The 23,518-nt window shown below is 39.2% G+C and overlaps 2 protein-coding genes across 2 annotated transcripts in view; both read right to left on the bottom strand.

Moving 5' to 3' along the window:
- Positions 1–2,612: 2,612 nt before the first annotated feature.
- vtcn1 (V-set domain containing T cell activation inhibitor 1) lies at positions 2,613–13,956 on the bottom strand. Its single transcript, XM_034186078.1, is given in 5 exon segments — positions 2,613–2,935; positions 9,888–10,058; positions 10,061–10,246; positions 13,600–13,664; positions 13,824–13,956. Coding segments are annotated over 5 exon segments (777 nt in total). The 5' UTR covers positions 13,856–13,956.
- A 7,489-nt stretch (positions 13,957–21,445) lies between these two features.
- parp4 (poly (ADP-ribose) polymerase family, member 4) overlaps positions 21,446–23,518 on the bottom strand; it is a 65,113-nt gene continuing 63,040 nt past the window's right edge. Inside the window, exon 33 of the mRNA XM_034186077.1 lies at positions 21,446–21,718. Within this exon, the coding sequence (XP_034041968.1) occupies positions 21,511–21,718 (208 nt within the window). The 3' untranslated portion in view covers positions 21,446–21,510. The remainder of the gene's footprint in view (positions 21,719–23,518) is intronic.

The following is a 23,518-nucleotide window of genomic DNA, read 5'->3' as shown; positions in this document are numbered from 1 at the left end:
ATCAGTCTCCATGGATATGGAAGCCCTGATGAAAATGGTTCAATGCCTCAAGGCTACAAATTACCAGGTCTTGGTTCATGTCATAGATGGCTTGTTACGTCCACCAAGGACGTAATAAAATCATCTGCGTTTATTTATTTGTCTGTCTGTTTGCAGGATTACATCAAAACGGATTTTGATGTAATCCTGATTTTGACAAAATTTTCAACACAGATACAAATTAGGTCATGGAAGACTCCCTTAAATTTTGGAGTTGATCTGGATCCGGATTCTGGATCAAGATTCACTTTATATAGGCTTTGAAGGATTACGCCAAAACTACTTCATGGATTCTCACCAGATTTGCACCACAGATAGATATTAGGGCATGGAAGACTCCAGTGAATTTTGGAGGTGATCCGGGTCCAGATCCTTATTCTGGATCAAGATTTCCATTTATATGGACTTTGAAGTATTTTGTCGAAACCACTTCACAGATTCTCACTAAATTTGCATCACAAATAGATATTAGGCCATGGAAGACTCCATTAATTTTTGGAGTTGATCTGGATACGGATTCTGGATAAGATTCACTTTATATAGGCTTTGAAGGATTACATCAAAAACTGCTTCATGGATTCTCAACATATTTTCAACACAGATGCATATTAGGGCATGGAAGACTCCACTGAATTTTGGAGGTGATCTGAATCCGCATCCGGATTCTGGATCAAGATTCACTTTATATAGGCTTTGAAGGATTACATCAAAACTGCTTCATGGATTCTCAACATATTTTCAACACAGATACAAATTAGGTCATGGAAGACTCCATTCATTTTTGGAGTTGATCTGGATACGGATTCTGGATCAAGATTCACTTTATATAGGCTTTGAAGGATTCCATCAAAACTGCTTCATGGATTCTCAACATATTTTCAACACAGATGCATATTAGGGCATGGAAGACTCCACTGAATTTTGGAGGTGATCTGAATCCGCATCCGGATTCTGGATCAAGATTCACTTTATATAGGCTTTGAAGGATTACATCAAAACGCTTCATGGATTCTCAACATATTTTCAACACAGATACAAATAGGTCATGGAAGACTCCATTCATTTTTGGAGTTGATCTGGATCCGGATTCTGGATCAAGATTCACTTTATATAGGCTTTGAAGGATTACATCAAAACTGCTTCATGGATTCTCAACATATTTTCAACACAGATGCATATTAGGGCATGGAAGACTCCACTGAATTTCGGAGGTGATCTGAATCCGCATCCGGATTCTGGATCAAGATTCACTTTATATAGGCTTTGAAGGATTACATCAAAACTGCTTCATGGATTCTCAACATATTTTCAACACAGATACAAATTAGGTCATGGAAGACTCCATTCATTTTTGGAGTTGATCTGGATCCGGATTCTGGATCAAGATTCACTTTATATAGGCTTTGAAGGATTACATCAGAACTGCTTCATGGATTCTCAACATATTTTCAACACAGATACATATTAGGGCATGGAAGACTCCACTGAATTTTGGAGGTGATCTGAATCCGCATCCGGATTCTGGATCAAGATATCACTTTATGTACGCTTTGAAGGATTACGTCAAAACTACTTTACGGATTCTTGCTAAATTTGCACCACAGATAGATGTTAGTGCATGGAAGACTCCACTGAATTTTGGGAGTGATCCAGATCCAGATTCTGGATTAAGATTTCCCTTTATATGGACTTTGAAGGATTTCTTTAAAACCACTTCACGGATTCTCGCTAAATTTGCACCACAGATAGATGTTAGGGCATGGAAGACTCCACTGAATTTTGAAGGTGATCTGGATCCGGACTGGCGGACACAGAAATCTCTGATTGCTCTTGTTTGATTTGTTTTGCCACCTGTGTATGTTGTGAGTTCATGCATGTGGGACCTCCACAGGGCATCTGTGCAGCAAGCACATCTCCTAATGAGCTGGTGGTATATCTGCCCTTGATTTGCATCTCCTCATCACCAGCTTGACAGTCAACCCATGCAGTAATGATACTGGTTCTTGCACGTTTGTCTTTTCCCCTGCCTGCTTAGCCCAGTCTCATGTTTTTTTCATGATACTGTCACAAAATGTGTGACATTTTTGTGACGTAGTTAAGTTTCAGTAACTGTTTTTAACCATAACCCTAACTATGTGCACTCGGGATGCACCGGCAGGATTTGATGTGCCTGACCATTACGAAATACCCTCAAATTCAATCAGACTGTTTCAAATGCTGTTTTGATGCCGTCAGAACTTTTAGAACGCAGTCAGACTGCAATCAGTCTGCTCTTCGATTGCCGTTTGAGCTTTTTCCACCTTGAAAGCACCTCGACAGTTGAGTGCATGTGCTCTACATCCGGGCTGGCTGTGTGAACGTGCCCAAGTGCATGGATTACACTCAGATAGCCGTCAGAGGTTTTCGAATGCACCCCGACTTTGCCCGAATGGCAGTCGACTTTTCATTGGAGCGGCATTCAGGATCATAGGCCTCGAGTGTGACGAGCGTATGAGGAATGTTTCCGACACTTTGCTGAATCTATGCCATGAAGAATGAAAGCAGTTCTGAAGGAAAAAGGAGGTCCGACCCTTTTAAACCCTAATAAAGTGGCCGGTGATTTTACATTGTAAAAATGTTGCCTGAAGGTGTGACAGTAACATACCTGATACAGTTACCGCAGAGACAGAAGCCACCAGAGAATTGTCAATCTTGCAGGTGTAGCTATCGGTCACATTAAATGGCGTTAGCGTGCTGATTACAGTGAATATTCCTGCAGAGTTTGATGTGAAGCTTGTGGTTGCACTTAGGACACGTCCTCCAAATTGTGTCCAGTTCACAGCTGGTTTGGGGAACCATCTTGCTGCCTCAGCAACCAAGCTGTTGTTTTTGACCATAAACTGAGGTGGTGTATAGGCTGAAGTGAGACAAATAATCAATAATCAACACAGTGAGAAATTGCCAAAATGTGCAAAATGCAAAAGATAAATAAGTTTTAGTAATAAGTTGGTCATCACACACACAGATACAGTATTCACAGTGCTTCACTTTTTTCACATTTTGCTATGTTACAGCCTTATTCCAAAATGTTTTCCCCTCAAAATTCTACTCACAGAACCCCATAATGACAACAAGAAAACTTTCTTTTGGCGAATTTATTAAAAATAAAAATGCTTTGTTGATGCACCTTTGGCAGCAATTACAGTCTCAAGTCTTCTTGAATATGATGCCCCAAACAGTTTTGTCCATTCCTCTTTGCAGCACCTCTCAAGCTCCATCAGGTTGGATGGGGAGCGTCGGTGCACAGACATTTTCAGATCTCTCGAGAGATAACATTCACAGAGTTGTGCTGAAGCCACTCCTTTGATATCTTGGCTGTGTGCTTATTGTCCTACTGAAAGATGAACTGTCACCCCAGTGTGAGGTCAAGAGCGCTCTGGAGCAGTAGTGGTACAGCTTAGCTAAAATTTCCATAACAATCGTTCAGTTTGTGATAAAAGCATGAAATTTGGTACACATATTCTAAATTAACTAATGTTTATTTTCAGATACAGAGCCGTGCTGGAGCTGAGCTCTAATGAGCTAAAGGGGTCAATAAAGAATTACACAGGGGTCAAAAATTAAAAATGCTCCGATCATGTTGAACTATACCACATTATTTGTCTGATCATAAAGATTCCAAAAAGGTATAGTTTGGACCATCTATCTACTGAATGTTTTGGAGTTATGGGGTAAAAACAGCAAAAATGGTGACAAAGGTCAGTTTCAGTTTGTACAGGGGTCAAAACTTAAAGTTGCTCCAATTTTGGTGATGCAAATTATTGGTTGAGTTAATAGCATTTTAAAAAGGATTAGTTTGCACCCTCTGTCATGCTTAGTCATCATGTTACGGGGTAACATATATCACATGTCATAGAATCCAATGGATGTCGACCTTTTTGACCTTTACTTTGGAGACCAAGAATTCAACACAGTCAAACTATTCCATTTATTAATCCTCCCACCCACCAGAATCCACCCACCCAAACCACAGCCTGCTCCGACAACTGTAGACTGTAAGAGATCAAGCAGAGGGAGCAGAACAACGGGGAAGCAGAGAGGTAGAAGATGTGGAACTTCTCATCCCAGTTTCTGATTCAGACTCAGCCTCTTCCTTTTCGCTGGTTAGCGAGAGCCGGTGACTTCTGCTGGAGTCATACCCGTCCTCCACAACAAGCCATGGGTTACACTGTCACTATGGCAACAGTGGTCGAGGATCCAGGGATGGTCTTTGTGAACCCTGTGGGATGGTCCACACTGCTGTGATCTCTGATGCCTGCCTGGAGGTCATAGGCAAGATGGAGAACAGTGAAGATGAACTGCTGTCGTTATGCTAACAATCAACCCTCAGCTCTGTGTCCTCTTTGTCCAAACTGTTAGTTCCTTCTGATAACAAGTGTGGTGGTGAAACTAAACCTGGAGCCACATTCAGGATGTTTTCCAGGCTGTGGAGCTGCTGAAATGTTTCTAGCGTCCTTCCTGGTGATTGTTTCATGTTTGTGTTGGTGCCTCTGTGGGTCACGTGACCTTCTTCATGCCGTTGAGTTTTTGCACAATCCATCACCAAACACTTGACCTCTGGTCACATGTTTTGAGCCATCTTCTGGTGAAAATTGGTCTTCAGGCAAGATCTGATTTTATTAGACAGGAAGTTCCAAATCCACAAATCGAGAATCTTTTTAGAATAAAAGAAACTTTAAACTGGAACAGATGTAACTGAGTTTCAGTGTGAAAGGTTAAACCTTCTAAATTTAAAATTCCTGTCCACACTTCCTGGAGGGGAGGTGATGGTCTAGTGGTTAAAGTGTTGGACTTGAGACCAGGTCCCAGCCTGACCGGGAAATCACTAAGGGCCCTTGGGCAAGACCCTTAATCCCCGAGTTGCATGGCAGCAGCCTGACATTGGGATGAATGTGAGGCATTATTGTAAAGCACTTTAAGCGTCTAATGGACGGATGGATGGAAAAGTGCTATATAAATGCAGTCTATTTACCATTAGTTACTTTGCTGATTAGTCAATCTTAAGAGTAACCTAGTTAGATTACTAGTTACCTTATTAGGCAACTAGTAATCTAACTTGGTTATTTTCAAGATTAAGTACTTAAGCAAAGTAATTATTTCATTAGTTACATTCAGCAGCTGCCAACAAGTTGTCTGCAGCTGCTAATGAAGTAACTGTATAAAGTAACTGTAAAATGTAACTAAAAAGTAAATAATAAAGTAACTTTTCAAAGTAACTGTGGCAACATTGGTATCCAATCATGATTAAGAATGACAGAAGTTACAGTTATTTGTCTTTTCTGGATTAAAATGTTTTCTGAAATGTTACATTTTGGAAATCCTTTGTACAAATAAAACACAAATTGCCACAATAAGTACTTATAGTGAGACTGATTCCACTTTCAACGAGGCTGTGGCTACAGACACACGACTGTACGTCTTTCTGAAAATGCTGCGAGTACGTGAGTCTGACACGCTCCCATTTGGGGAATTAACACCTGCATTCATCGGTCAATTTTCCATATGTATGTTCTAATGTTATAAGACGCCTGTACTCAAATGGTACGTAATTTTCCCCAAATGTGCACGTCCTCTATTCAGCTGTCAATGCACATACAGTAGTGTTCGGATAATAGTAGTGTTATGTGACTAAAAAGATTAATCCAGGTTTTGAGTATATTTCTTATTGTTACATGTGAAACAAGGTACCAGTAGATTCAGTAGAGTCTCACAAATCCAACAAGACCAAGCATTCATGATATGCACACTCTTAAGGCTATGAAATTGGACTATTAGTAAAAAAAAAAGTAGAAAAGGGGGTGTCACAATAATAGTAGTGTGACATTCAGTCAGTGAGTTTGTCAATTTTGTGGAACAAACAGGTGTGAATCAGGTGTCCCCTATTAAGGATGAAGCCAGCACCTGTTGAACATGCTTTTCTCTTTGAAAGCCTGAGGAAAATGGGACGTTCAAGACATTGTTCAGAAGAACAGCATAGTTTGATTAAAAAGTTGATTGGAGAGGGGGAAAACCTATACGCAGGTGCAAAAAATTATAGGTTGTTCATCTACAATGATCTCCAATGCTTTAAAATGGACAAAAAACCAGAGACGCATGGAAGAAAATGGAAAACAACCATCAAAATGGATAGAAGAATAACCAGAATGGCAAAGGCTCAACCATTGATCAGCTCCAGGATGATCAAAGACCGTCTGGAGTTACCTGTAAGTGCTGTGACAGTTAGAAGACGCCTGTGTGAAGCTAATTCATGTGCAAGAATCACCTGCAAAGTCCCTCTGTTAAATAAAAGACGTGCAGAAGAGGTTACAATTTGCCAAAGAACACATCAGCTGGCCTAAAGAGAAATGGAGGAATATTTTGTGGACTGATGAGAATAAAATTGTTCTTTTTGGGTCCAAGGGCCGCACACAGTTTGTGAGACGACCCCCAAACTCTGAATTCAAGCCACAGTTCACAGTGAAGACAGTGAAGCATGGTGGTGCAAGCATCATGATATGGGCATGTTTCTCCTACTATGGTGTTGGGCCTATATATCGCATACCAGGTATCATGGATCAGTTTGGATATGTCAAAATACTTGAAGAGGTCATGTTGCCTTATGCTGAAGAGGACATGCCCTTGAAATGGGTGTTTCAACAAGACAATGACCCCAAGCACACTAGTAAACGAGCAAAATCTTGGTTCCAAACCAACAAAATTAATGTCTCGCAGATGTGAAGAAATCATGAAAAACTGTGGTTATACAACTAATACTAGTTTAGTGATTCACAGGATTGCTAAAAAGCAGTTTGAACATAATAGTTTTGAGTTTGTAGCATCAACAGCAGATGCTACTATTATTGTGAACACCCCCTTTTCTACTTTTTTTTTTACTAATAGCCCAATTTCATAGCCTTAAGAGTGTGCATATCATGAATGCTTGGTCTTGTTGGATTTGTGAGAATCTACTGAATCTACTGGTACCTTGTTTCCCATGTAACAATAAGAAATATACTCAAAACCTGGATGAATCTTTTTAGTCACATAGCACTACTATTGTTCTGAACACTACTATACATGCATGTTTATATATTATGATCATTTTAATTTTTCTTACAAAGTACTTTTTGCAATTGTCATGTTGTAGACATTGTGAGTTTAAAGAGCATCATTTAAGAAATTTTAATGTAGAGAAGTATGATTTTTTTTAAATTAACATTAACAGATGGCAAAGAGCCGTTTGAGTGTTGAAATGATGAATGTTTTTAATGGCATCTCTTCAGTGTACAGCGTCCACATATTGTTAGAAAATGTGGCTCCTTGCCATCAATGTATCTATGAATATGAAGAGTAATTAAATTACAGTGTGCCAATGGCTGTGATTTAAGACTGTAGATTTCAATGTGCAGATAAATAACTGTCCGGTATGTGTTTTTTCTTTGCATGTGCTCTTAATTCTTTCCACCATGAACTCATGCGTAGGAGCTGCATCCATGACAAAATAATCAAAAACAGATCATCATAGTCAAAATACTGACTGACAGTTACTTACTGTCTAAATGTTCCAAACAGTAGGACACAAACTCTGAGGTCACTGTGCACTTCTGGAGTCAGAACTAGACTCAATGCTGACAGCTAGTAACATCATCATAAGCCAATACGCTGAGGTCCCCCGCCTATTATGCTGATACGGCATAGTGACAAAAGAAACAAATAAGCACGGACGGTTGCAGGGGAGTCCATTTCAATGCCCCCCCTCCCCCTTGTCCTGACAGGGAGCAGTGAAAAATGAGTGGAAAAAGGCCAAATAATATAAGATTGAGTAGTTTTCCATTAATTTTCATGCGTGACCTTGACCCTATTATGCTGATACGACATAGTGACAAAAGAAACAAATAAGCACGGACGGATGAAGGGGAGTCCATTTCAATGCCCCCCGTCCCCCTTGTCCTGACAGGGAGCAGTGAAAAATGAGTGGAAAAAGGCCAAATAATATAAGATTGAGTAGTTTTCCATTAATTTTCATGCGTGACCTTGACCCTATTATGCTGATACGACATAGTGACAAAAGAAACAAATAAGCACGGACGGATGAAGGGGAGTCCATTTCAATGCCCCCCGTCCCCCTTGTCCTGACAGGGAGCAGTGAAAAATGAGTGGAAAAAGGCCAAATAATGTAAGATTCAGTAGTTTTCCATTAATTTTCATGCGTGACCTTGACCCTATTATGCTGATACGGCATAGTGACAAAAGAAACAAATAAGCACGGCCGGACACATGGGAGTCCATTTCAATGCTCCTGCTTGTCCTGACAGGGGACACTGAAAAATGAGTGGAAAAGGCCAAATAATACAAGCTTGAGTAGTTTTCCATTAATTTTCATGTGTGACCTTGACCCTATTGTGCAAGGTCAAATGCCATTGGCTCAAGGTAGCTGGGATGATTTATTATAAGTGTTCAATGCAAATTTAGGCTTTGTAAGATAAATTTGGTGCTGAGAAGACAAAATATACCCAAATATTCCTAATTGTTTTTTACCCATTTGCATGTTTGACCTTGACCCAGAGATTCAAGGCCAAATGTAGTGTGCTAAAGAGAGTTAGGTGCATGATTTTCTGTAAGCGTTTAATACAAACATAAGCTGTAGAATTGATATTTTGAAAGAAAAAGTAGTATTTTGGGGGTGAGACAGTGGATGTCTTTGTCGCCCGTTATCGCAGATGACCTTGGAGATCTGGGTCAATATCATATGATTAGCTGTCACATTTGTGTCCATTTACAATAAGATGCAGATAAGTAATGTCTCAGAAAGGGGCAAAAGGGAAATCTAGGGCTGTCAAAACGTGACACACTGACAGACGGACACACAGAGTCCATTTCAGTGGTTCCACTTTTTTCATGGTGGGGGACAATTATTTTCTCTTAAGTGGTTTATGGTGTGGATAAGGGTAGTGGTTTAATACCTTTAAAATGCTTAACAGTCTGGAAATATGAACAAGCTCCCAAATTGTGCAACGACTTGCTGGAATTCTCACAGTGCCTGTCAGTGAGAAATGCAGTCGGACTTCGTTCGGTGCAGCAGAAAGTCAAAAACACGGAACGTCCCCGTGATGATGATACTCTTCTGTAAATGGCCTGAGGCAGGTCTGACGTTCATGGGCTATGTTATTCAGAAAACTCCAGACCCAAAACATTTCTCTTCTCACCCCATCAGGACCTAATTTACATACTTTTAAAAACATGTGATTAACATAAAGTTTCAAATTCCAGCAAAAAGCTGTAAAACAGTTTAGTTCAGAAGATTCTTGTTGGTTATATTTTTATTGTTAACATTTATTTTTGCCATCCAGACAATATGGAATCTCACCTTACAGTATTCTCAAAGTTTTCAATAAAACAAGAATAAATGCATTTTAAAAAACTCTCACTGTATCTGCTATGAAACAGGCAAATGATGTGAGATCGGCAAAGTCACAGACGCACGAGAAGTAGAATTTGCCAAACTTTACAGCGGCCTCTTTAGACTCCACCAATTCATCTTAGACCATCAAGTCAACCCAAGTCAATTCAAAAGCACCTCCAACACTGATATGACCCAGTTCCAGAACTTTTAATTTTGTCGAACTGTGTGGGACATGATCACGAGCAAACGCTGGTGGGAGTTCATCATTCCAAATCCAACTCTCGTGATTAGCAACAATTACTGAGACTCACGTACGCAGAGCATTCCCCAGCGGCGATGCAGTCACATGTCTGTCAACGTTTTGTTTGAACATTCTAAAAGAGCTAAAGCCAACAGAGGGTAAAACTGGAAAGACAGCTCATCCTACCTGCTGTCCTCAGGTTGATGTTGATCGTCCCTTTGCCTACAGAGGAGCTGAGCGAGCACATGTATATTCCATTATCGCTTTCTTTCACTGACCGTAGCAGCAGGGAGGCGTTGCCGTTGATGATCATATTCGGGAAGAGATCAGTTCTGCCTTTGAACTCGTCATTTGGACCTGAAGGTTTGGAGCTCCGTGTTCGTACTTGTAAACCACCCCGCTGAGCCCCTGCTTCATCCAGGTGATGGACATTTGGCTGACCTGAGCTGCAGCATTGGGTAACGACATATAGCAGCTGAGGATTTGATCATTTCCGAGGTTGGCGATGGGCAGTCTGTTATTGCTCTCCACGACAGACAACTGGCCTATGGAATGTAGACACATTTAAAAAAATGCTGAAAGAAAATGCAGAGGGATTTTATTACCCTGCATGTCGGTGGTGTAGCAAGGTATTTTAATTGCCTGTACATGCACAAAATTACTAAGAAATATTTGAGCAGATTTTCATCAAAATTGGGAGGAATATTCCTTTGTAGTGGAGAGGATGATATCACGTTTACAGTAAAATTAAGCAAATGCTGATACAAGCACCAAATTTGGCAAGTTAGTACTTAATAAATGTGATCGATTGACTACTTAAAAAAAATACAAGATGGTGGCCATTTTCCAAGATGGCCACCAAAATGACCTGCCCAAAAAATTACCGTACTTTTCTGCATTGAGCATCGGTGAAATCCAAGATAGTGCCTAATTTCAAGATGGCCACCAAATCAACCCCTAATTTTTTTTCTTAAAAAAATGTAAATGTCTTTAGTGGTTTGATTTGTGCCATCTTGGTGTCAAATTGTAAACTTTCAGACATGCCGGATTCCATTTGTCCATGTTGACTGCAGATATTAAAAATTACAATGCAACACATTTAACGCTTAACACCTTTTTATAGACCGACATGCAGTAGTTTCAAGAAATGAACACGTTCAAAACATGCGCTGGGTGGAAGCCATTAATATTAAATGTAATATACTTCACTTTAATTGGGCACATAAGCAAAATAATACCATAAAGTGCAAATAAAATATAGCTCAATGGAATTTGACATCAATACCATTTTAATCAATCAAATGCTAGCATTTCTATGCAAAAATTGATTTTCGATGGGTCATTTTGGAAAATAGCCACCATGTTGAATTTTCAAGTGGCAATTGACCAGATATGCTAAGTAATGTCATCAGAACCAACATGCTAAATTTGGTGCTTGCACCACCAAATGCATGAATTTTCCCCATTATCTGCTCCAGTATTTAATTAAATTAGATTAGATTAGACAAAATTTTATTGATCCCCTGGGAAGACTCCCTCAGGGAAATTAAGGTTCCTGCAGCATTGTGTAGCAGCACACAGGTAGAGTGCTTAATTGAGAGAGTAGAGTCAACTCAGAACATGGTGCCATTTTGGTTCAAACATAAATATAAATAAATGGTCAAACTTTTAATCACAGAAATGACTCCGGTCCCACTTTCTTCAAATCGCCGAGTGTCAGAGCTGAACTTTAATTTATACATCTGTTACTTTGCACATCCAGACTGCGAGTCTGAGTCTGAACACAGTGTAAAAAAAATAAACGGTTAGTCTTTTAATCAGGGGAAAATGACTCCGGTCCCACTTTCCTCAAATCGGTGAGTGTCAGAGCTGAATTTTAATTTGTAGCACTGTTACTGTGCATGTCCAGACTGTTCGTGGTTTTTAATGGAAATACATTGCGATCACATGGGATATTTTCTCCGATGTGAGTGAAAATCTGTTGTACAAAATCCATTATATACAGTGTTTATTACATGGAAAACAATACAAAAACTTTGGGACTTTTTTGTCCGGTGACTGCGAATATCTGGTTTATACGACAGCAGTTTAGGTGAGTTTTACTGTACATGGGACTGAACAATAATTTACCTCTCAAAACTTTGACAATGAAGTCGCTTCCATTCCACACGGCTGACTTTATTTTCCCAAATTTTTCTTCTGTTCGGATCTGAAGGGAATCTGTACATCTTGAAGCCATTGGTGTGTCTATTTGTGCATCCAAATGTACAACAACTCTGCATTTTCAGCAAATAAATAAATAAAATAGCTGGATTTCCATGCAGACACATTAACAGCCAACGCTACTTTGAACCCAAGATGGCACCAGGAGTCACGTGATTTTTTTCAACTTGTCATGTGGCCACTCTCTCAATTAAAGCACACTAGTAAAAACTACACCTCAGCTCATATAGAGAAACACATATTTATACAAATTCTTAAGAAATTTATTGCAGACTTCACGAGAATATGAATTTATATTACATCAATGACAGGAATGATCAGGTGTCTCACTAAAATGTACTTTGGGACCAGCGCAGAACTCCACCTGTTCTGCATGGAGGCATTTGTTCTTAACAAAACAAGCACAATGTAAACCTCTATTCAAACTTTTTAAATCAGCTTGATGTTTAAAGTGAATGTTGTTTTAATCTGCCTGCTGTTGCTGAAACAGCAGTCTGACAAGCTTAATAAGTTCACACCCAGGTGTCAAACGTGTAACATACAGACACACAGCTACCTTATAGGCCATATGCACCGACTTGCATGTTCAACGCCCACAGTGTTGAACATGCTGGTGGACACTCCACAAATTGCACATTCATGAAGGCAAACCTGTTAAATGAAAAGATGCAACTATGGAAGTAAATCTGTGCCGTCGGAGTTTGAATTTGAATTTTTAAGGTTGAATTTTTTTTTAGCACCAAATAAGAGTTTGAAGTTGAATTTCCAAGGTTGAATTTGTTTAGCATCAAAATATTCAGCCTCAAAAAAATTCAACCTAAAAAAAAATTCAACCTCAAAAATTTAACCTCAAAAATTTCAACCTCAAAAAAAAAAAAAAAAAAAAAAAAAAAAAAAAATTCAACCTTAAAAAAAATAGAAAAGCAGGGAGAAGCTTTTCTATTTTGGAGGTCTCTTTTCTATTTGGAGGTTCTATTTTGGACTTTTTTTTAGGTTGAATTGTTTTAGTTGAATTTTTGAGGTTGAAATTTTTTTAGGTTGAATTTTGTTTAGGTTGAATTTTTAGGTTGAATTTTTTGAGGCTGAATATGTTGATGCTAAACAAATTCAACTTTAGAAATTCAAGTTCACACTCTGATTTTGATGCTAAAAAATTCGACCTTAAAAATTCTAATTCAAACTCTCACGGCACAGATTTACTTCCATATGCAACCCTCAGTGCACACTGTTAGTACATCAGCATGCACATTTTTTTTTTTTTTTTTTTTTTTTTTTTGCAGGAGTTAGCTTTTTTTTTTTTTTTTACACACACAAACCTTTAGCAAATCAGGTCCATTTTCGGACATTTTCTGATTGAACAAATTTCTTGCTTGTACTGTAAAACTTGCAACTTTTGATGCACCTTACAAAAATGTTTTGAATTATGTCCGCAAACAGTTTTGTGTATGCACACGATGCTGTTACGATGAAATTCAGCTGACGAAGTGGCATGAAATGTGACAAATATGCATGGCTTAAATGGCGCACACACACACTCACACACAAACAATTTGACATCAGCTGCAGGCACTAACTGCTCTGTTTTCAAGGCAAACACAGGTTCTTGTCATGTGTCAGGCCTGCCACCACCATCATTAATGACAACAGCATGTCACAAGGTTTTGCAAACTCTTACCTGACAAAGCCAAGGCTAAGATGAGGATGATGAGCAGAGCGAATATGACGATGAGTGATATCAATCTGTGGACAGAGGGAAACATGAGCACACTCGATCGTTACAATGCAGGTGTAAGGAAACGTCACCTCAAGATTTTCGATAAAGTGAGCCGTAATTAAATTGTTCTTGCATCGACCCAAATCACCAAATGTCAATTCCACATTCAAACGTCAAAGACCTACATGATGAAGATGGTCTGTCCCAGGGAAGCCATGACTCCTTACAGATCTTCTTTAAGAAACGGTCCTGTTTCGGAAATCTCAAGTCAAATCATGCTATTCTTTAACATTTATCTACAGCGTGTCCACAGAAACAGCTGCAGGTATTCTACAGATCAGCTTACAGCAGGCAGCCGGCTTCTACACGTTCAGGATAAAAATGTTTTCCCGTGCGGCCTTCTGCGCAGCACTTTAGCACAGCCCCTTGAGTAAATATTACTCATGGGGCTGTGCTTAACATTGTTGTATTAATACAAGGCGTGTGCTGCATACTTGCTGACATATCAGTTTTTTGAATCAACACATGGTGAGAAGTTCATAAGTGGAAGAAGCAGGCTGTTTCCTCGCATGTCGTTAGGTGTGTTAGCATGGAAATGTGACTTTCACATATTACATCCATATTCTTTATTTTGTCATGAAGTTAATACGGGTCACCGGGTGTTTTTTAGGTGGACATTAATGGTGACACCCCGTAGACACTGAGGTGGTACGGCCTAAAAACCGCCATGATGTTTCCGTGTCTGTTGCTATAAATGGAAGGAGTTGCTGCTGGGTGCAACGTTTCTGTCAGCAGATGAAGCTGAGTCTGTTGTTGTGTCTGGGCCGCAGTCCATCCGTCGTGACCTTTCCAGCTTCTCCCTGTTTCCTGCCTTGTCAGCCAGCTGCTGAAGCGACACACCTGGGGCTCATCGAAGGGGCTCTACTTAAGACGGAGTTGGGCAGAACTTTGTCTCCAGATTCTTCCATCATATCATTTGGTAACTTTCGGTCTCCTCATGTTAATGCTTTATTGAGAAACTTTGATCTCCTTGTGTCATTTTGAACTCTTTTTGTTTTCTGTTAGGTTAAAGGCTATACTTCCTGGTAGTGATGGAGAAACCGAAGCTTTTTGAACCACTGAATCAATATGAAGCAATTGTGTTGAAATGGTGTTTTGAGGCATTTGATACAATTAAATAGGTGACATCTGCTGGCCAATCTTCAACATAGCACTTGCAGGGAACAATAAAGTGAAAGATGTCATGAAACAGTAACTGTTATGTTTGTTTAATAATAAATGTTCTATGTGCATCTTGAAATTTTTGACTATACAGTATTTTCTCTGCGATGTAAATGCTGAAAGAAAATAATTCTTTGTGGGGGGTTTTGTTTTTGATTGCAAGACTAAACCCACACAGACACGGGGGGAAGATTAAAAACTCCAGAGGACCAGGAAGAAAGCGATCCCATGACCTTCTTGTTGTGAGGCAACAGTGTGAACCACTGAACCTCAATGCCGCCTCATAAAAAAAATATGATCTTCTGTGATTAATATAATAATCATAAAAATGTCTTCAACATTTTGCTGTTTTTATGTTACAGTTCACTGCTAGTAATTCTGAAAAATATTCATATGCTGATTTGTTAGAATGCACTGTTAATGTGTATATTGATCAATTTGTTTTTCATTGAGTTGCTGAAATGTGATTTGCATTTTACTCTTAGATTGCACTACTTTGGAATAATAATTGTAAATGTATTGTTTCCACATCTTTTGAAATCATATTACTCAAACTTATAGAAATGTACATATGTGTACAGTGGATAGACAAGTTACATGTCTGGCTGTAATGCTTCATCAATAAATCAATCAATAAATAAAACATTTATGTGTTATAGTTGTTGTCCCCAAACATGTCCAGCAGGATATTCTAAAACACTTGTTGGGTCAACTTAAAAAATATGTCAATGGTTACTTTAAAAAATTATGTTAAATCAACTAAAACAGTTTTTCCTTCCTGAGATAACTCCAGATGGACAAATCGGGTTGTGTGGGATTAGAACCATGGAGCTTTTCCAGTGAGTCTGTCCCTCACATTCGTATTGTTGATTGACATTTAAGGACATTTTGTTTGGTTATATTGATATAAATCTGATTTCTGTCACTGAATCCAGTAACAATAGCCAACTGCCCGTGACGCACTTCTACAACGGTCCGAAAAATGTGACAAAGCAGCCATTTGAATCAGATGGATGAGTATTTTCAAGTTTATATTAAAAATAAATACAATATAATAATACAGTGGTATCATGTAACAAACTTTTTATCTTTTTTTTTGGGGGGGGGGGGGGGGGGGGTGTCCTGAAATTTACTTTTGAGTAATTGGCATGATTCACAAATACAATAATCTTCTCTTCTATTAAAACAGATAGATTGTCGACTTAACAGTAGCAAATTTATGTCTTCATTTACAGTAGATCTGAAATTTGTACAAATTTGATCAAAACATAATACATGTCAATAATTACTGAGGAAAGAAGTGAATCAAGAAAACTATGAAAACCATCAAATGTATTGCTACAGGAATTGAAGAAAATGTGCTTAATAGTGATGCATTTATTCAATATCATACAAAAATTCATTTGACGCAGTCTTCATACCTTACTCATTTATAAATGCCCAGCTAAAATCAGCTACAGTCAATGTGAATGTAACAGTCATAAATAACAGTAATAACTTTGAATTGTGTGTATGTTTTTTTTTGTTACATTTTAAACAGCAGGACACTGTAGTTAGAAGAGAAATAATTATGACCAATGAACCGGAGGATTTGTCCCTGAGCTTCGGCCGCTCTGAAATACATTTGACCAATGTGAAAAATCTCTACATAAATAGTAAACACAGACTTGGAAGGAAATATACAATCATGATTTTAAGATATTTTATTTCTGCTCATGACTGCACATAAAGCCACAAAACACTGGTTTTACAAATAACAACACAAAGGTTTACCACAGTGCATTTGTGCTCGTTTCACGTCATTATTTCACCATTTCATCAGATTTAAAAAACGTTCCATTCCTTCTTGAGTATTTCCAAAACCAACCAAACAAAACCCACCACAAAAATCAAAAGTAAAGTAAAGCCCTGTCTAAAATCTTGTCTCAACTGCCAATATTTACAACTGACAGCTTACACACAGTGCATTCTGTGGGATTTGTAGAAACGTGTTTGTATTCAATCACATTTAGGCCCCGTCTCCACCAAGCTTTCGTGGCAGCATCAACATATGCGTTAGCGTTTCATTTTGCATTCGAAGGTCTATCCATCCATTTTCTATGCCTGCTTACCCCAAATAAGGATCATGGGGGGGGTTGGAGGCTTCCCCAGCATTCATAGGGATGAGATGGGGTGCTCCCTGGACAGGACGCCAGCCTATCACAGGGCCACACACAGACAGACAAACACATTCACACCCACTTTGGATTTGGGAGGAAGCCGGCGCAACCGGAGGGAACCAACGCAAACACGGGCAAAAACATGCAAACTCCACACAGAAAGGGAAATCTGTTGCAATAATGCTTAATGAAATAGACGAGGAAGAGATAAGCTCCACTTTTATTGCTTCCCATTGGTTTCATCCAATTTCACGGTTGCTATGGCTGCAACCCAGTCGCACACTTTTTCATGCCCCCGCCAAGAAAAGCTCCTCATTTCGTGATGTGGTTTGTTTTTTTTAACTATTTATAATCCTCCCCTTCTCCTAACTCTAACCATAACGTGTCTCCCTTCCCCTAACCCCCTAACAACCCCCCTCCCCCCTGTCACTCCGCATTTCGAGCCCCCATCACGAAAAGCGCCCCATTTTCATGGCAGTATCACAAACCCATGGTTTAATTTACTTTTCGTAATGCCATCACGAACTGCCGTGAGACTGGGTTGGTGGTCCCGTTCGGTTTTATCATAAAGTGCTGGTCGTTTCTGTACAGCCTGAATTAGCCTCCCTGTGTCGCCTGTATTGATCATTTTTCTGCAGGATGAACAAACTTTCTGTCACATGCCGAGTACACGAATAGTTTATTACTACTGATGAACAGGCGTGTGGACCTTCAGCTTTCATGTGACATGGCTGTTGTCACAGCACAGAAAACATGTGTGTCAAGATTATAATTTCGTGTGGACATGCCAGTTGTGTCCGACGCCGACTTCAAAGCTGATGTGAATGCTTGGTGGAAACGAGGCCTTAGAACACTAATTACAATGCACCAGAAAAAGTGACAATAGGTAATAAAAATCACAGCCAGCAAAGAACAGAAAATGTCCAGGAGCCACGGCCTTATCTTGTAACACCTGACTGCATTTATTATTTTATTTTGCTTTTTTTGTTTTTGTCTCAAAGAACATAGAAATCCACTAGCTTGCCCCAGCAGGGTTGCTAACAAGCGTAAAGAGAAAAAAATGTTCCAGTCATATTGAAAGCTATACCACATTATGCGTCTGATCACAAAGATTCCAAAAAGGTATAGTTTGGACTATCTGTGACTGAATGTTCTGGAGTAAAAACAGCAAGAATGGCGACAAAGGTCACTTTCAGTTTGTACAGGGGTCAAAAATTAAAGTTGCTCCAGTTATGGTAAAACATGATGCAAATTATTGGTTGCGTTAGCAGGATTTTAAAAAGGAATAGTTTGCACCATGTGTCATGCTTAGTTATGTTACGGGGTAACATATGTCACATGTCATAGAATCCAATGGACGTTGACATTGTTTGACCTTTACTTTGGAGACCAAACATTCAACACAGTCAGAACTATTCCATTTGTTAATCCTATTAGTTCAACCAATTGCACCATGTTTTACCAAAACTGGAGTAACTTTAACTTTTGACCCCTGTACAAACTGAAACTGACCTTTGTCACCATTCTTGCTGTTTTTACCCCATAACTCCAGAAGATTCAGTTATAGATAGTCCAAACTATACCTTTTTGGAATCTTTGTGTTCAGACACATAATGTGGTATCACTTTCAATATGATTGGAACATTTTTTTAACCCATATGCAGTTCTTCAATTGACCCCTACTTGGCCCCCCTATTGAAAATTCAAATAGCAAACGTTATTTTTCTACAATATGTACCAAAAGGTATACACAGTCAAATTTTGGTGCTTGTAACCGGATTTGAACTATTCTTACAGTTATCTGCTGTAATATAAGAGGTATAACAGAACATGCAGTTCCGTTATGCGAGTTTGTCGTAGATTTAAGAGCCATAATTTTGACATTTTTCAGCTGAGGCTCTTTTTTTAAAATGTTTTGTAAGGTTATCTTTTCACTCCAGACGAAAAAAAAAAAAAAAAAAAAATCAAAGCAATAACAACTCAGAGTAAAGTACTTGTTGTCACCACTGAATAGGCCAAAAATGTCACCAGAACTGTCCAGTTGCATGGACAGTTTCAACATGGATGTAAACACGCAAATCTCACTACATGTCAATTAACTTTTGAAGAGGCACAAGTAGCCACTTGGCGAAACCGAGCCGCCCTCCTCCACTGCAGCAGACAATATGAGTCAAGTGCAGAGGTGAGGCATGTTTTGAGCAATGACTCGCCGTCGGTAACATTTAAAAGTGGTGATTTTCTGAAGGAGTATGACGGGCCTAGAAAAGCAAATGATAAAATTTGAAATAAATGTACTGCATTTATATAGCGCTTTTCCATCTGCATCAGACGCTCATAGCACTTTACAATTATGCCTCACATTCACCCCAATGTCAGGGTGCTGCCATACAAGGCGCTCACTATACACCGGGAGCAATAGGGGATTAAAGTCCTTGCCCAAGAGCCCTTAGTGATTTTCCAGTCAGGCGGGGATTTGGGCCACTCAGGCCCAACACCTTAACCACTAGACCATCACCTCCCCCCAAAAATCTGTTGCCATGCCACACCTCACTGAAACTCTTCGTGGACATGCTATATGACAATGTGCGTCTGCACACGGCGAGGGCTGTGACCGATTTCCTCACACAGGAAAATGTTGCCACACTTCCCTGGTCAGCAATCTCACCAGACAGGTCACCCGTAGAACACTTATGGGATATTCTGGATCATTGTGTTTGCGCTCGTATCCTGGTAATGAACACTTTTGTTCAACTCCAGAATGCCTTGAGGGAAGAGTGACAGGACACTCCCCAACAGGAAATTAGCCATTTAGTGGGTTCCACGTGCAGATTAGCTGCACTAATTGCAGCACATGGCAGTCACACGTGTCATTGACTGTTATCTGATCCAGAATGTTACCTGTTTGACTCAATAAAATCAATCACACCTTCATTTACTACTGTGTATATATATATATATATATATATATATATATATATATGTGTGTGTGTGTGTGTGTGTGTGTGTGTGCATGCATATCAAAGCTCAACCATAGTGACACACATATATGTCACTACGGTTGAATTTTGGTACTATCTGTGCGTATTTTTTAATAAACCATTTCACACTGTTGCACGGCTTCATTAGCTTCTCATACAAATGCTTCCATGATACGAAGACACTAAATCCATAAATCCAGTAGCCACAGTGTTGGCAGGGGCATTTTTAGAATAGAACAGAATGGAATAGAGCCTTTATTGTCATTGTAGATATACGGTACATACAATGAAACTTGTCCTCTGCATTTAACCCATCCTAATTACAGTCAGACAACCTCTAGGAGCAGTGGGCAGCCACAGTCCGGTGCCTGGGCACCAACTCCAGATGGAGAGACTCTGCCTTGGTCAGGGAAAGCAGCATGTTTTCGATTGTGGGAGGAAACCAGAGTACCTGGAGGAAATCCATGTAGACACAGGGAGAACATGCAAACTCCACACAGAGAAGCCAGGAAGCAATCCCACAACCTTTCTCCAAAAATATTTGTCCTATCAACTTTCAGTTTTCACAGCATTCATCCTTGACCCAAAATACATAAGCATACCAAAATGGCAAATATCAGCTCTCCCCAGTTTCTCCGTAATCAAAGCTACACGCACACACACACACACGCACACAGAAGCCACTAGGGGGAGGTGATGGTCTAGTGCAGACCTGGGCAAACTGCGGCCCGGGGGCCACATGCAGCCCTTTGCATGTCTCTGTCTGGCCCTCATGAGGTCTGTGATTATTATTACATATATTAAAAATGTCAAGCTTGTATGTTGCAAATCATTAGAGAGGTTTATTTAGGCATATTTAAATATTTACATATTATTACAATAATAAAAATGACCTATAAAAGCTGTTAAATAGGTAATTTTTTGTCAAATTTGTAATGGGAGACAGCCGAGTTATCGATGGTGTGGCCCTTGGACATAATTCAGGTTCCCTATGTGGCCCCTTGTAAAAATTAATTGCCCACCCCTGGTCTAGTGGTTAAGGTGTTGGGCTTGAGACCAGAAGATCCTGGGTTCAAATCCCCGCCTGACTGGAAAATCACTAAGGGCCCTTGGGCAAGGTCTTTAATCCCCTATTGCTCCCGGTGTGTAGTGAGCGCCTTGTATGGCAGCACCCTGACATCGGGGTGAATGTGAGGCATAATTGTAAAGCGCTTTGAGCGTCTGATGCAGATGGAAAAGCCTTATATAAATGCACTCCATTTACTTGGCTTTTATAATCTAGATTATTTGTATTATATAAATTCTTACACTTATCATACATATAAAAACCTGTGAAAGAAAGAGCATTCAATTACCACAAACCTGTCTGTCTGAACATCCGCATGCTTGGAGACACGATCACTCAAAAATTGATAAGCTGATTATAAAGGCACTTCATGTATATCTTCAAAAACAACACATAAATGCATATAATGTTTTGCTGTCCTCTAACTTTACTGTGGGTGTGTGTGTGCTCAGTGGACCAGCACAGGTGCTGCAGTCTTCTGCAGATTCAGATCCCTGAGAGATGAGAAGGCAGGAATATCGTCATAACCCAGCAGCTGACGGGTCGATGACTCCCAGCTCCACCCAAACTCCAGCCGGCTGTAGATACACGGGTACTGACGGTCGGCCCAGTTAACCCAGACAACTGCCTTCTTCACAGCCTCCCACCACTCTGGTCTGGAAAAAAAGAAAAAAAAAGAAAAGCAGAGTCGTTACCAGTCATCAGTCATGTTACTTAAAGATATACGGCCAATGGGTTTTTAAAGATTTAAGTCATAAAAACAATTTTCTTTAGCACCACTATGATTTTATTCCTTAGCCTTTAAATAAGGAATTCATAACATGACATTGCCAGTATGATTAAAATTCATGCTGTTGGAGGAAAAAAAAATAAAAAATTTATTCCCCTGAAAGGAAAAAAATTAGCGAAAAGACATGCATGAACTACAGTCGGTAGCAACCAAAGCAACATCATAGATCGCATGGGGACTTCCTCTGACTAGTACGAGGGATGCTGGGAAGCACATGGCAACAGCCAATGAAGAGGAGAGTAAGGCAGCGTGACATCAGCTGGCTACACGCAAGAACAACATAAACCAAGATGGTGGAAAATGCTCAGAAACAGCTGCATTTCTGTATCTATGTTTGCCATTTTTCTCATATTTTGTACAAGCTACAGAGAAAGAAACATTTCTAAATCTAGAAAACACTGTTTTTGTTGCAAATAATAACTCGGAAGAGATGTACATTTACAATATATCTTACTGCTAATTTGCGATACAGCAACGTCACTGTGAAAGATGTTGGACTGAAACAAATCAAGCAAACTTTTGTTCTGTTTAGCAGTCAAGCATGCAGGAAAAAGTCATAGTGAGTGTCGGGTTTTTCACATCCTTTATAATCTATCATTAAACATTGTGCACGTTAATGGCAAGTAACCACAAGCTAACCACATCCCGGGAAAGCCCATCAAACAATAAATGCCAGTTGCTTGTAGCCCACATATGTAGCTAATGTGACTGTAAAGTTACTCCAGACAGATTTAGCACACAGTTTACCAGACTGTGTTATTTCAAAATGCTCCATTTAAATGAAGTCCAAGAACCTTTTATATACAATGGAAATGTTTATGTAGAAATTCCATGACTTGTGCCAGGAAAATTGGCAGTAAAAATGACTATTTGTATTTAAAAAACAAATAAAACAAAACTGATGAACATCAGCATTAGAAGCACATCATGATCTTAACACAAGAAAACATCTTGATCATTAAATTTCAACTCTTTTGTGGTGGTGAACACAAGCACCACTAAACATTTGTGTCAGTGTTAAACTACTTATGGGCCTGACTATATTTCATCTACATATATATGTGTTCTAACTGTGGACAGAAAATAATTATCACCATAAATCAGAAAATTTGGGATGATATGGAAACACAGAAACACAAAACACAGAGCCCAGAAAGTTAACTTACATTTTTTCTTACAAACTAGGAACCTAAAAGGCATAAACATTTGAGTTTAATAACTGCTCGTTTAAGAAGACAGCGGTAATAAATTACATTATTATATGGCTATTATATTACCTGTCTGATATTTTACCATATTTACACTCTGACAGTGTTAAGTGTCTGATCAACTCTCTGAGGCTCAGATTAAAGATACTGTATGTTAGTTTAACTGTCTAACTGTATCTGATGGGAAGCCTTGCAGGTTTAAAATATCTGGGAAAAACAACACAAACCTTCAATCATTCTACAAGGGTATTTTGTCAGGTAATTATGACATTTGCTATTTCAGATATGTGAAACACCACATTGACTGAAATGGTAATCAGAAATAATCTAATGTGTTTTTAATCAAAAAGACAAATGTCTCTACCGAAAGGAGACTAAAATACATTCAATTCTGTTTTGAATAAAATGAGACTAAAATTTATTGATTTTAGCCGACGAAAACATGACTAAATTAAAAA

This window comes from Thalassophryne amazonica, chromosome 14 (genome assembly GCF_902500255.1).
Source record: "Thalassophryne amazonica chromosome 14, fThaAma1.1, whole genome shotgun sequence".
Lineage (NCBI taxonomy): Eukaryota > Metazoa > Chordata > Actinopteri > Batrachoidiformes > Batrachoididae > Thalassophryne > Thalassophryne amazonica.
Note: the sequence above shows the minus strand (reverse complement) of the source record. Positions and strands in the feature narration are given on the sequence as shown.